Genomic DNA, 13,221 nt, shown 5'->3' with positions numbered 1-13,221 from the left:
GATGGCGTTCGAGAGAAAAGAATTCGAGATTCAATTGTGTTTGAAGAGGAACTGTAACTGTCTCATCATCATCTTCGATATACCTTGTTAACCGCTCAAAATCAGTGGTTTGCGTTGGTTAGTCAAGATTCAGAAACATTGCATCCGGTATTGAAAAGTTGCCTCCTAAAAAGATAAAAGCAAAGGTCGACGCTCCTACTTCGCATATGCGAATTGTGCGTGTCCCTAGGCAAAGAAGGATACTGATGGGAACAAAACCACTTTTGAATCCTGCAGAGTATCCTGATGGTGAGAATTTGGCGTTAGCTTTAAATATGGCTATACTCAAATGAACTTGGCATAATTAAACAATTAAGAACAGCTGTATCGAGCAATTGGACCAGTTCAGTTTCAACGATAGATCAAACAGGTTACGAAATGGGTCGGACACCTTCGCAAACAAACTAATCGTGTAATTTTAAGGCGAGAGAGCTCTGTCCAAAAACTTATTCTTAAACATTAAGTTGATTATAAGTGGGGTGATAAGATGAGTCGCGGTACCAGTGAAGTTTACCCCTCGGAAAACATTAAAAATGTTTATTTTTGTGAATGAATGAAAGGAGAACAGAGAGAATAAACGACAAGTCGTCAAATTTGATAGTATGTGAAGCACAGCATTCGTCAAAACTTAAAAAAGTGCATCCATCAACAAAGAGCCTATTTTTAATAGATTCAGGGAGATGGTTTATATTGATGTTGTCCGTGATTTGTCCAGGAAGACAGCAGCAATAATAGTTGGAGAATTCAGAGATAAAGTAGGCTTGAGAAAAATAACAATCTACGTATCCTTTATGAGTTCAAAATAATTATTCCAATTAAGTCGTCGTTTCTTGATTCTAATCTTAAACTAGAAAAGTTGCATGCAGGGTATAGCCTAACTCAGTTTTGAACTTGAACTTTTTGAACTAAAAACAGGAGCAGCTAACAGCAGTGTAAGACTTTCTGGCTCATAATCGAAATGCGAGATAGCTGCGCGAATAGAAAACAAAAGACTTATGGGCCTTCAATATCAAATGTTTGCAGCTTCAAGCAAGAAAATTACCCCCGTATATTTATTCATGATAAGAATCCCAATTTGCATTGATATAATCCCTGAATCATCGATTTTCTTAAACATTGCGATGGTAGAATTCAAATCTTTCCTTATATTGAATTAATCTATCATTTTCTTTTATTCTATACGGGAAGCCACATTTCATTTTTTTTAAGAAATGCTCATAATAAAAGACCACTTTTTATTGTAGAGCCAGCATGTTTACATTTTATGTCGATTAGTGTTCAATTCAGAATATATGTTTCGACAGAAAACAACAATCAATCAATCAAATCAACAGCTTCAAAATTTACAAGAAGTGAGGTCCGATAAAATCGACGAAGATGAAGGTGAGATCTTGGCGCGATCGATACATGTAATTTCAAATCAACTCGGCACCCATGTCGTGCTGTCTTGAAGAACACCTCAATTGCGGAGAGCCAGGTTCTACTAAAGTTCATATTTTCATGATACAGCAGAAAAAACAATTTCCTCAACAATACCTAGTTATTTTTTTTGACAGTTTTATTGAGAATAGAATACGCAGACTAATTACCACTTCGATTTCTTTTCTCGCCGTCTTTCAGGTTCATTTTGGAAACGAATCTCCGACATCGAATACCAAATCAACTGGGAATGTTCGATAATTCGCAACAAACAAGTGCATTGCATTATGACCAGCTACAATCTATTGTTCTGTCAATTTATTCAGAGAAATGCTGTAAGTAAATAACTTAATAAGAGTATCTTTATTTGATTCGAGTTAACATTGCAACTTTTCCCGAAATCGACCTGACAATTTGGTCGAATGACTTGTATTAGAAAAGGCAGTTTCACTGATTTATCACTTGAGCATCACACAATCATTGTTAGATCTCTCAATTTGAAAAGTTGTTCAATCAAGTCGAATTAGCATATGCTATAGATGCTCTTGGTTCGATACAATCGAGTTTTCGTTAGCCCAAGAGAAGTCGGTAATTTACGAGATATTGGTGCTCATCTCCGTGAATGTGACTGAGACCCTCCACATGATACCCCAAGACCACACAAAATTTAATCATTTCAAAGTGGCAATTTTCTCAGCTGTACACATCAAAGTTGACGTTGAATACTGATCGTATCAGTTCGAGGATTAGTGGCATTCCATCTGCATGCATTGTATTGGCTTAATTCTAGAAGTATTGAACACAATTCGAAATTATTACGTCGGCGTGCAATATACCCTTTACCGACTATGGGTTCCAATAGATATTTTTCTTGCAACTGGATAATTATTTATTGGATTGGAAATGAAAATTGTCCTGCATTTTTTCCCTATTCAAAGTCCAATGGACCTAACCGGTAAAGGAGCACCCTTTACAATTCGCAGCCAACTCTTCTGGCGCCACTCGAAACATTATCGTATTCATCGTACGATATCATCATAATAAACATCCATGTAAGCTAATGTCATAATTTTTAACTTATGCGCTCATGTACATGAAAATACACACCTTAACCAAATAATGGACATAATATTATGAAGGGAACGTATCTACTAAGAACCTTAAAAATTTCGCTACACACCACCTCATCCCAGACATAATGCGAATCATGTTGAAGTCGAACAAAAGATCTTTAGATGCCCTGAGAGCGGAAAAGGAGAAGAGTTAGGGTCATGGGGTCAGTCTTTCGTTTTCCATTTATTTTACATTGGGAACCCCTGAGTCAATCGGCGTATAGAACAGAGTGCCTTCAAATAATATTCAACCCGCAAACCTTTTACTCATATCTGTCCATATTCCACACGTTACTGCTTTGGCATTAAGTCTATAAACTGTAGATTTAATGGTTTTCTTCCTCTTTCAAGTCAAATAAAGAACTCAAATTAAAAACGGCTTGAACTCAAGCGCCTTCGGAAATAAAGGTGTTAGTTAACTCCACGAACAAACACAATACGTATAACAAGGAGCAACATCAGCTTTCAGTTGTCATAAGTTATCTGCGACGATAATAGCGGGCCATTAATGACTATCATGAATCGCTAGTTGTGGTCCAGTCCACGATTCAACGAGTAAGTGTTTAAGACAAATCTCCAATCGAGAAATTCAATTCCAAGAATCTTATCTTGAAACGAAGGTCGTGTATTTGGTTTGATGGCGATGCCAGAAAAAATCTAATGAGCCTCACATTTCGGGAGGTATCGAAGGTTTTTGTAAAAAAAATTGGTGACAAAATGAAATCGATGGCCAGCCGATGAAAAAAAAAATAAAACCAAGCAAATTTTATTTAAAAAATTATACTCTCGTGAATATATACATATATACCAGTTGTCAATATGAACTTTAATTATCCATCTCAACTTTCCCAGCTTTATTCGATGTACGATCTATGTAGCGATTTGCTGCAATACCAAGTCATGTATAATATTTTTAGATTCATCATACATGTTACATAAAACATGAAAATTATTTTTTTTACTGGAAAATTTATCATTTATATGACGCATTATCATGTCGCGTTCTTTGGATAGTTCTCCTTCCGATCTATTGCTAGGGTATTCTGCTCTAAAACCACCTGTGCAAATCCTATAAAACCGGAAAGTAATAATGTATATTTATTACGATTTTATGAATAATAATGTTAACTAAAATGAAACCGATCACAATATATGTCTGTTCCTCATCACATTCTCAATTGTAATATCAATTCAAAACCGAAGTTAAAAAAGTTAAAATTTGTTAGACCGCTCCATTTCCATTTCTTTACAACGAGAATCGAATATTTTTTACATTTCTAGTCAACCCTAGCCGTTCATATTCACCAGGTACTGAAGGAACGTTGGGCTCTGGATTAAAAATAAAAAAACGGACACAATCATATGCTGCAAAATAATAATTAAATGTCTTCACGCTTATCTTTTGTTTGGGCTATGAACGATCATCGACCATCGTATCAGTGATTGCTATCTATAATTTTAGATCCATTATTGTTGTTGACATACAGAATGGATACTTCGAACCAATTGTTTTTAATAAATACGGTTACGCATAGTTATTTACAATAAAATGTCATTTATAAGGATATAAGTCTCTAGCATAGCGCATCCACATAATCTCCTTGTGCTTATTGTTATTTGTTCTCATGTTTTATTTCATGAGACTGCACCAGTTTCATTATCATCATCATGCTTCACACCACGACAAAAAGTGTAGGTTACCCCGATCATGGATAAAAATTATACATATTTATTGATTTGAAAAATTATTGAAACTTCAAACCAATTGAACTATATCGTTGAAAAGATAAATAAAAGTAAATTGCAGCTAATAGTAACAGAAACGGTATAGATAACATCTGGGTTTGAGAGTTAACGCAGCGCAAGCGATTAACCAACCGCATCGGAATAAGCACAAAGCCAGATACAAATATCTATGACCCAACCAGGGGCCTGAAGCTCATTTAACCAACCCGCAATAGTCGTGTAGAGTATCTATAAAGATGGTGAAATGAATTCAAGTAATATGTATGACCTTATCAATTCTAAAAATATTCATTCAAATAATTTTATATAATAATAATAATCGTTGGCGCAACAATCCATATTGGATCAGGGCCTTGAAGTGTGTTAGAGCACTTCATTCAAGACCGTAACGGTACACTAGGAGGCAATGTGGTCAGCATTGCGCTCAAATAATTTTACCCTGAAGAAAAAGTTCCCACTATGTTAAGTTCTATTTTTTGTCACATACGATACTGACAGTCTCTCAGCGCAGTAGCGTTGGGCCTCACGATAAGGCATAATGATAAGATCCTGAGAAGAAGGCTTTTGTTTCCTCGTTTGTAGGGTATCAAGTATTAACAATGTCTCAGTTTTCAATAAGAACGAAACAGCACGAAGATGAGCTCAAACGTCCATAGCGACCGGGTTTCGGTGAACTCGCAGTTCTAGTTCATTGGTGAATTTTTTGTTACTTTCCCATCAAAGATACGAGCGATGCATGTACTCGCATTGCTCCATGTGCGAACGCCTTATACAAATTTAACTTATTAAAGAACCTTCTAAGCTGTTTCACACTGGTTGCCTGCAGCTACCGAGGGATCATTCTCACTTCGACTAGTAAGGGACGTGTTTCGACCTTCAAGGCCAGGTAGCCTTGTCAATTAATCCTTGAACGTTTTTTTTTTTATGGATGGAGGTGGAAATCTTAGAAAGCCGCTGCTGCGCCAGGTTGCAGCAGTGTCTGGGATTCACACCCACTAAAACCACCCCCACTCTTCCGCCCCTTCCCGCGGGACCACCGTGAAGTATTACTTCGCGGGGGAGGCTCTGGTTCGCTATACCAGCTCGTTCATGTCACGTCTCCGTCGCGCCGCCTTCCGAGCTCGATCCAACTCCAGGAGTTTTGTCTGCACCACGACTACTGCCTCATTTACCGCCATCCAGCTTTCCTCCGACTTCAACATCTCTTCCACCAGGTTGGAGGGCTCGATGTCCGCCCCTAATATGCTGTTCAACCTCCTTTTCTGCTGCAGAAATCTGGGACAATGGAACATAACGTGCTCCGGGTCCTCGAGTGTAGCACCGCATTCAGGACAGCTGGGAGACTCGTGCAACTCGAAGCGATGCAAGTACTTCCTATAGCCACCGTGTCCCGTAAGGAACTGTGTCAGGTGGTAATTCAATTCTCCGTGATTTCGGTTGACCCATTTCTCGATACACGGGATCAATGTATGGGTCCACCGGCCCTTGTCGGAGTTATCCCATCGTTATTGCCACTTGCCACACAACTCTCTCCTGATGGCTTTTCGGAAATCCGCATTCACCTCGGCTGGATTTGCCTTCCGTTTTTCGTAGAGCCAATGTGCCTCGCTCGCTAGAAGATCTATAGGGATCATTCCTGCGATAACACACACTGCCTCCGTCGACGCCGTCCTAAATGCGCTGCACACCCTTAGCGCAATTGGCCGGTATGCCGAACATATCTTCCTCCGGTTGATAGCGTGGTTCAACGCTCCCGCCCAGACAGAGGCCGCGTATAGCAGGATCGACCTCACCATTCCCGCGATGAGTAGCCTGCGACTATACTTCGGCCCTCCCACGTTAGGCATCATCCTTGCAAGGGATGAGCAGGCATTTGCTGCCTTCTCTCGCGCATAATCCAAGTGTCCCTTGAAACTCAGCTTGGCATCGATCATCACCCCCAGGTATTTGACAACCGATTTTGAGACGACCTCACGATTACCAACCTGGATGGTAACCGTGTTGTTCTTCCTACGGTTGGTAATGAGGACCGCCTCCGTCTTTTCGTCCGCCAGGTCCAGCTTGGCCATTCGTAACCATGACTTGATGGTATGAATGGCTTCATTTGCATAAAGCTCCACGCCCTCGGGATGCTTTGCAATTGCAACTACCGCCAAGTCGTCCGCAAAACCAATCAGCATTGTCTCCTACGGCACGCGAAGGCCAAGCACTCCGTCGTACATTATGTTCCACAGCAGCGGTCCCAATACAGAACCTTGAGGCACACCTGCTGTCACAATGTACTCCTTCGGCCCGTCGTTCGTACGTACCAGAGAAGTCTGTCCGAAAAGTAACTCTCGATGAGCCGAGCCAAGTAGCTAGGAACACCCAGTTTGGCCAAAACCCGCCGAAACCCATATTGCCGCTCTGAAAGACCGCCCGCAAGCTCGATGAACGGGAGCAGCCTGTTGTATATCACCCTCTCCAACATCTTCCCCATGGTGTCTAAGAGACAAATAGGGCGATATGAAGTGGGCACGCCGAGTGGTTTTCGGGGCCTCGGTAGCAAGACCAGCTTCTGCCTCTTCCACTGGGCGGGAAACACTCCTTCCGCCATGTACGATTCGAATGTGCTTGCGAACCACCTTGGTCTGGCCTTGACCGCCACCTTCAGAGCCCTGTTCGGAATTCCGTCCAATCCCGGAACCTTGCTGTCCCCAATACGTCTACAGATTTCCCAAAGTTCCTCTTCGGTAGCATCAGGGATCGAGAAGACGTCCTGCTGAGCTGCCAGATGGGGTTCTCTTTCGTCCTGCTTCTGCTGCGGAACGTTTGTGCTCAGTGGTTAGAGCAAGGCTATACGGAAGGTCGTGGTTCAAATCTACCTGGTGACAATGGGATTTGTATCTTAATTTGACGTCGGATGCCAGTCGATTCAGCTATGAATGGGTAATTGAGTCAAATCAGGGTAATAATCTCCGGCGAGCGCAATGCTGACCACAGTGCCTCCTATAGGGTACTGTAATCCAGCAGTGTACTGTTTCGGTCTTGAATGAAGCGTTCTAACACACTTCAAGACCCTGATCTAATTGAATTGTTGCACCAATGATTATCATTACTACTATTAATATGAGTAGGGTGACTCTACACCAAGCAGCTTTACCAAATATAACATAATGTAAACTATCGTATACTATACTTTTGAAAATACATTTACAAGTTTGAATAAATAATCATGGAAATAAGGGGAAACGAGAAAAACTTATACAGCATCGAGGCTTGCCTAATTAACATTATATCATCATAGTGGGATAGCGTCATTTCTTTAGCGACCTGATGATAGAACAAGGGAAATCCTGTGCATCCCTTTTGGATGCTCAAAGTTAGAGAATCTTCAAAGATTCAGTTACAATAAACACATGAATGATTCTGCGAAATAAATCAACATTTATTGAATACTGCAGTCAGTATGTATATTTAAAAAAAACAACTAATGGGATATTTTTAATATCTACTTCTGATGCCTACTAGAATATGTTCTGTGCAAAAAGGGGATATTATCCCTACCTAAACGTGAAGTAGATAAACGACTTCCTGTCTATTAATTTTCGGATGTGAGTATATAGAGAAATGATTATAAATTAGCAAGCTTTCGAGGCTCTTCATATCTCCAACCGCTCCAGAGAAAAAACTAAATATCCAATGGCTGCTTTATTCAAACTGGTAATAAAACAGGTGAAGCCCACGCACCAAAACTAATCTAATGATTGGAGTCGATTGGATCTAATTCAATATGTGCGATATGCGACTTCTATCATGAATTACAAAATATATATATCAAAAGATACACTTCTTCACTACATCCGTTGTGACGAACCGGAAATGATTTCAAGTACTGCATGCACAAATACAACTTGCAAAAACATCGTCGCCAACAGAAGTTTCAGCAAATAATTCACGAGAGAAGCGTCCGTAAGATCTGGTCGTACTGTTGTGGCATGTTGGTTGCATCAGCTACAGAAATGGTACGGAGCAATTATACGCAATATATAATTGCATCAAGCGAGTTAAATCAGCCTAACCAATGTGCATTTCGCCCACCTAAAATCGTAGAAGCTGCTACTGGGATTTCACGACACCATTGTTGCGTAGAAAGATAATGTGTATGATTTGTTATTAATTTGGTACTTGGTGTGGAAATATGGAAGTCGCCTTTGAGATTCGTAAAGTATGCTAGCAATACCCTTACAATACTTCTGTAAAACCGAAAACTTTTAGAAAATCATGATCATGGCTTCCTATAAAATGTATACCACAAAATAAATCACATTCTGATATCTAGTCAAATAAAGTTGATCATGTTATATATTTTAATATTTATTATTTATTTTGAAAATTTATCAGGAAAAAATCCCTTTAGTTCATCCTGGAAGTACATAATTTTGCATAAATACAAACAATATTAGAGGGTATAATATTGGGAAGTTTGATGAAAATCCTGCCATTACCAATGAGATATCCCTTATATCCACCAAACAAGTTCCCAAGCCCGTTTGGGATGAAGGATGAGTCATTATAGCGTGAATGGCGGTGTAGCGTCTAAATGTTTCAGTATTCAATAGTATTCCTTATTAAATATTCGCACTTTTATCCCACGTCAGTTATCATTAGGTCCGTGTATAAGGGCACTAGCTAGTTTATGGAATCTGTATACAATCCCCGATTAAGGTATTGGAGGCTCCCACAAGGTTCGCTTTTTCCAACTTGACCATGAGTTCCTTCATTACAGTCTGGAACTCGGGGAAGCACACCTCTCCTTCTTACGGCGCTAAGCTGAAGTACTCTGGGAAGCCTGGCGGTCCAAAATAAGAAACATTTCAATAGTACAGAATTAAGCACCAATGGAGACTTCCGATTTAGGAGAGAAAGAGACTTCATGTGAGAATTTGAATGCAGTTCAGATGAGACTTCCTAAAAGTAACATTGTAATCGCTGGTGATATCTGTTTGCTTTCTAACCAAGTCAATCACCTCGGTCAAATGGCGTTATATTTAAAAAGAAAAGCAAATAGAGTCGCCAGGAAGATAAATACCAACAAAACTAAGGTTTGTATTCTGATTTCGAAAGCGTTCATCAATTTGTGTATTTCGCTCGACGTACAGCGCTAGCCCCATCTTCGCTACTTTATCTAAAATCTAGAAATACAGCTATCTCAGCACCAACATCAAGTAAATTTCAAACGAAGAATTTCATCAAGTTACCCGTAAAGATATTGGGCAGAAGGCAGATGTGGTAGTGGATAGGTCACACATTAAGAAAAGGTAATAACGCCCTGCAATGGAATCCGCTTTCCCAAGATGACTTGCGAGCGGTTCGCTCCAGTAACATACGGTGAAGAACGGAAGAGGAGGACTGCAAGCATCTCTGAAAGTTCGGAGTAAGCTAAAGTCCACTTCAGCGAACCGTGATCGATGGTACGTAGGTATGGTTGACGCGCTATACCAAGTTGAGAGATGAATGGCAACCATATATGTACATATATAGGTAGGATTTCCTTCAAATTTTTCGATGTTGTGCCCAATAATATTGTTTATATTTAGATCAAATTTCCTACGCCTAGGATGAACTGAAGTGGGTTTTCTGACAAATTTATAAAATACTCGTATATAATAAACAATAAAGTAATATACCATTATCAACTTTATTTGAGTAGATATTAGAAAATGCTTAATTTGGCAGCCTAGATCCATCATGATCATTAGAAATTTTTGGTTGGATAGATTCTGAGAACGAGACGGGGTACACACTTCAAATTGTAACTCCCTTATTTTCCAAACGATGTCGAAAATCATATCAGCTCCATCATTTATTACTCTATGGCACAGTAAACCAACCAACGAAACGTATTTGATGAAATTAGCTCATCATATCACACCATACCATAAGACTGGAAAGAATATTAGAGTATTCGGTGGCAAAGAAGAAAAAGAACGCGCTTAAACGAAGTATCCCCACTATTCATCCAATTCGACTGGTATCTTAGGCTTTTAGCAAACGCATTAACACGGTCATTGAAATTATCGTCAACCAAACTAGCTAGTTTGTAGTTTGTAGTCCGGATAGCTGCGTGGTTAGAACACAAGGCTGTCGCACGGAAGATCGCGGTTCGAATCTCATTGGTGGCAGTGGATACCAGTCGACTCATCAAAAATCATAAGTCGCCAGGAGCCGATGGAATTACAGCCGGATTAGTTAAATATGGAGGCGACCAGTTACACCAAGTGGTTCATCAACTTGGGCTCAGGGTATAAGACAGCGAATCAATGCCTGACGATTGGCAACGAGGCATTATCTGTCTCATACATAAAAAGGGAGATATCACACAATGCAGCAATTATAGAGGTATCACGTTGCTGAGTACCATCCATAAGATATTCTCCACTATCTTGCTAGGCCGGATAGCCCCATGCGCTCAGAACATCATTGGCCCATACCAAAGAGGCTTCACTCCAGGCAAATCAGCAACAGATCAGATTTTTTCTCTGCGGCAGGCGATGGAAAAACTGTTGAAATATGGACAACAGTTGCACCCTCTGTTCATCGACTTTAAAGCCGCCTATGATAGCATAGCCAGGGTAAAACTGTACACGGTCATGAGAGAATTCGATATCCCGACGAAATTAATAAGACTGACTAGGCTGACCCTGACCAATGTGCGAGGCCAGATAAAAGCAGCAGGACACCCTCAAACACAAAGAAGAATAAGGATAGGAGAATATAACTTTGAGACCGTTGACAATTTCTCCTATCTAGGGTCGAAAATCACAACCGATAACAGCTACGATGATGAAATCTGCGCACGGTTGTTGTCAGCCAACAGAGCCTAGCCGTCTCACCATAGGGTCAAAGCTCTTACTGTACAAGACTATGATCTTGCCAATCCTCATGTATTCCTCGGAAACTTGGGTTCTTAGCAAGAAAAATTGCGAATCCTTGGCCGCGTTCGAGAGAAAAATCCTCCGAAGAATTTTTGGCCCCCAACATGAGGATGGACGATTCCGTAGCCTACACAATGACGAAATCTATGAGCGATACCATGACCGTCCGGTTGTGGACAAAATCCGGCTCAATAGGTTACGGTGGGCGGGTCACTTAATCCGTATGGATGAGGATGATCCAGCCCGGAAAGTCTATAAGGGCAATATCTATCAATCTATGATAGAAAAAGAAGACGAGGCAGACCCTGCCTAAGATGGAGCGATGGCCTAGGTCAGGACGCCAGACAGCCTTTAGGGATATCGAATTGGTAGACCTCGGCGCAAACCGGGATGTTAGGAGTTCCTTATTAAGGCAGGCCTAGACCGGATACTGGTGGTTGCGCTGTTAATGATGATGATGATGATGATACCAGTCGACTCAGCTGTGAATGAGTACCTGAGTCAAATCAGGGTAATAATCTCGGGCGAGCGCAATGATGACCACATTGCCTCCCACAGTGTACTGTAGTGTACCGTTACGGTGTTGAATGAAGTGCTCTAACACACTTCAAGGCCCTGATCCAATATGGATTGCTGCACCAACGATTGTTATTATTAAACTAGCTAGTTTGCTCATAAAGAAACATCCCACTCTACACATTATCTTCATTCCACGACAACGTCTCGTAGCAAAGAAACTCTAGTTATACTCTGGGAATCAAATCTATCCCACATCTCCGTTGGTATTCACCAAGGAAGTGCTCTCTTGCCATTCTCTTTCAGTCTTAAGCAAGATTTCCAACGCCCACCTCCCACAACAAAGTTGATCTCGCTCATCATCTGATGCAACACGGCCTATGCATAAGTCTGGAGAAAACGGACTTTCTGACTGCTGAACCCGGTAGGGTTGACGAGGTTATACAAGCGAAAACGTGGCACTGAATCAGCCGCTCAACTCGCTGTGATCATGTCAATTGTTCCCTTTATCAGCAGCGGCTGATGATGATATGATGATATCATATCATCCGAACTGACGGTAACTTGCTAGGTTTAATCGACATCCAAGTCGAGAAAACCGATCCAAAGACTGCTTGATGGCTTGACATGCAAAAGCGCTGCCTAAAAACTGTTCGACTCCTCCTAGACTAGGCTTACGGCTAAAAAAAAGTAGCAAACCCGATTCTGACTAGCCAGCCCGCTTTCGAACGGTAGAAAAACTAAAGGAGAAGTTGAAATGCGTCTTGAAACGGTAAGACGAAGAAAGAAGAAACAGTAAGTTAATTTCAATTTGTATATTACCTGAGTATCGGCTCATACAACTTTGTGAACTAGGTCACAGATCTTCTTGGAAAATTGGCTCCAAATGTTCCTTAATTAAAACCCCATGAAACTTTATCATATTATAAAAATATCATTGTAATGTACACCAACCCATGCAATTGAAACTTCCCAATAATACTGTAGAATCAGATTAAAGTGTTATAAATAACTGTCGGATGCCCTTCAGCATTCTCCTGGTAAAGATTCGCCCACAGACATACTATCTGTACTCGTACATACATTATTGTGAACACTATCGAAAACTCTAAAAACTTCTCAATGAATAGTTTCCTCTGAAACAAAACGTTGATGTATAAGTTATTTCATTCATGACTTCGTTCCAACTTTACTGTGCTAGCGTTGTTAACTCTCTTTGTAGGCTAACACACTCATCGATGTATATTTATATGCAATTATGCAGATATATACAGATTGGTCCACCGTTCCTGTTGCCTGGCAAACGAATAGCGCATGCTCAGAAATTCAATAACTTTGTTAGCGCCAAATTTGAATTTAATATGGCGACAAAGCTGAACGGCATCATGCGAATTTCAGTAGCTCGTATTCACTATTTGCCTATTTGCCTTTACCCTTCAGAAAGTGTTTCTTGTTGACGTTTCTGCTTTCTT

At 40.5% G+C, this 13,221-nt stretch overlaps 1 protein-coding gene across 1 annotated transcript in view; it reads left to right on the top strand.

Moving 5' to 3' along the window:
- The window catches only part of LOC119659018, a 172,087-nt gene extending 168,125 nt beyond the window's left edge, over positions 1-3,962 (top strand). Inside the window, exons 3-4 of the mRNA XM_038066912.1 lie at positions 1,660-1,793; positions 3,852-3,962. Of these exons, the coding sequence (XP_037922840.1) occupies positions 1,660-1,793; positions 3,852-3,946 (229 nt within the window). The 3' untranslated portion in view covers positions 3,947-3,962. The remainder of the gene's footprint in view (positions 1-1,659; positions 1,794-3,851) is intronic.
- Positions 3,963-13,221: the final 9,259 nt, after the last annotated feature.

The sequence above is a fragment of the Hermetia illucens genome, chromosome 6 (assembly GCF_905115235.1).
Source record: "Hermetia illucens chromosome 6, iHerIll2.2.curated.20191125, whole genome shotgun sequence".
Classification (NCBI taxonomy): Eukaryota; Metazoa; Arthropoda; class Insecta; order Diptera; family Stratiomyidae; genus Hermetia; species Hermetia illucens.
The sequence above is the reverse complement of the archived record's forward strand: the minus strand, read 5'-3'. Positions and strand labels throughout refer to the sequence as shown.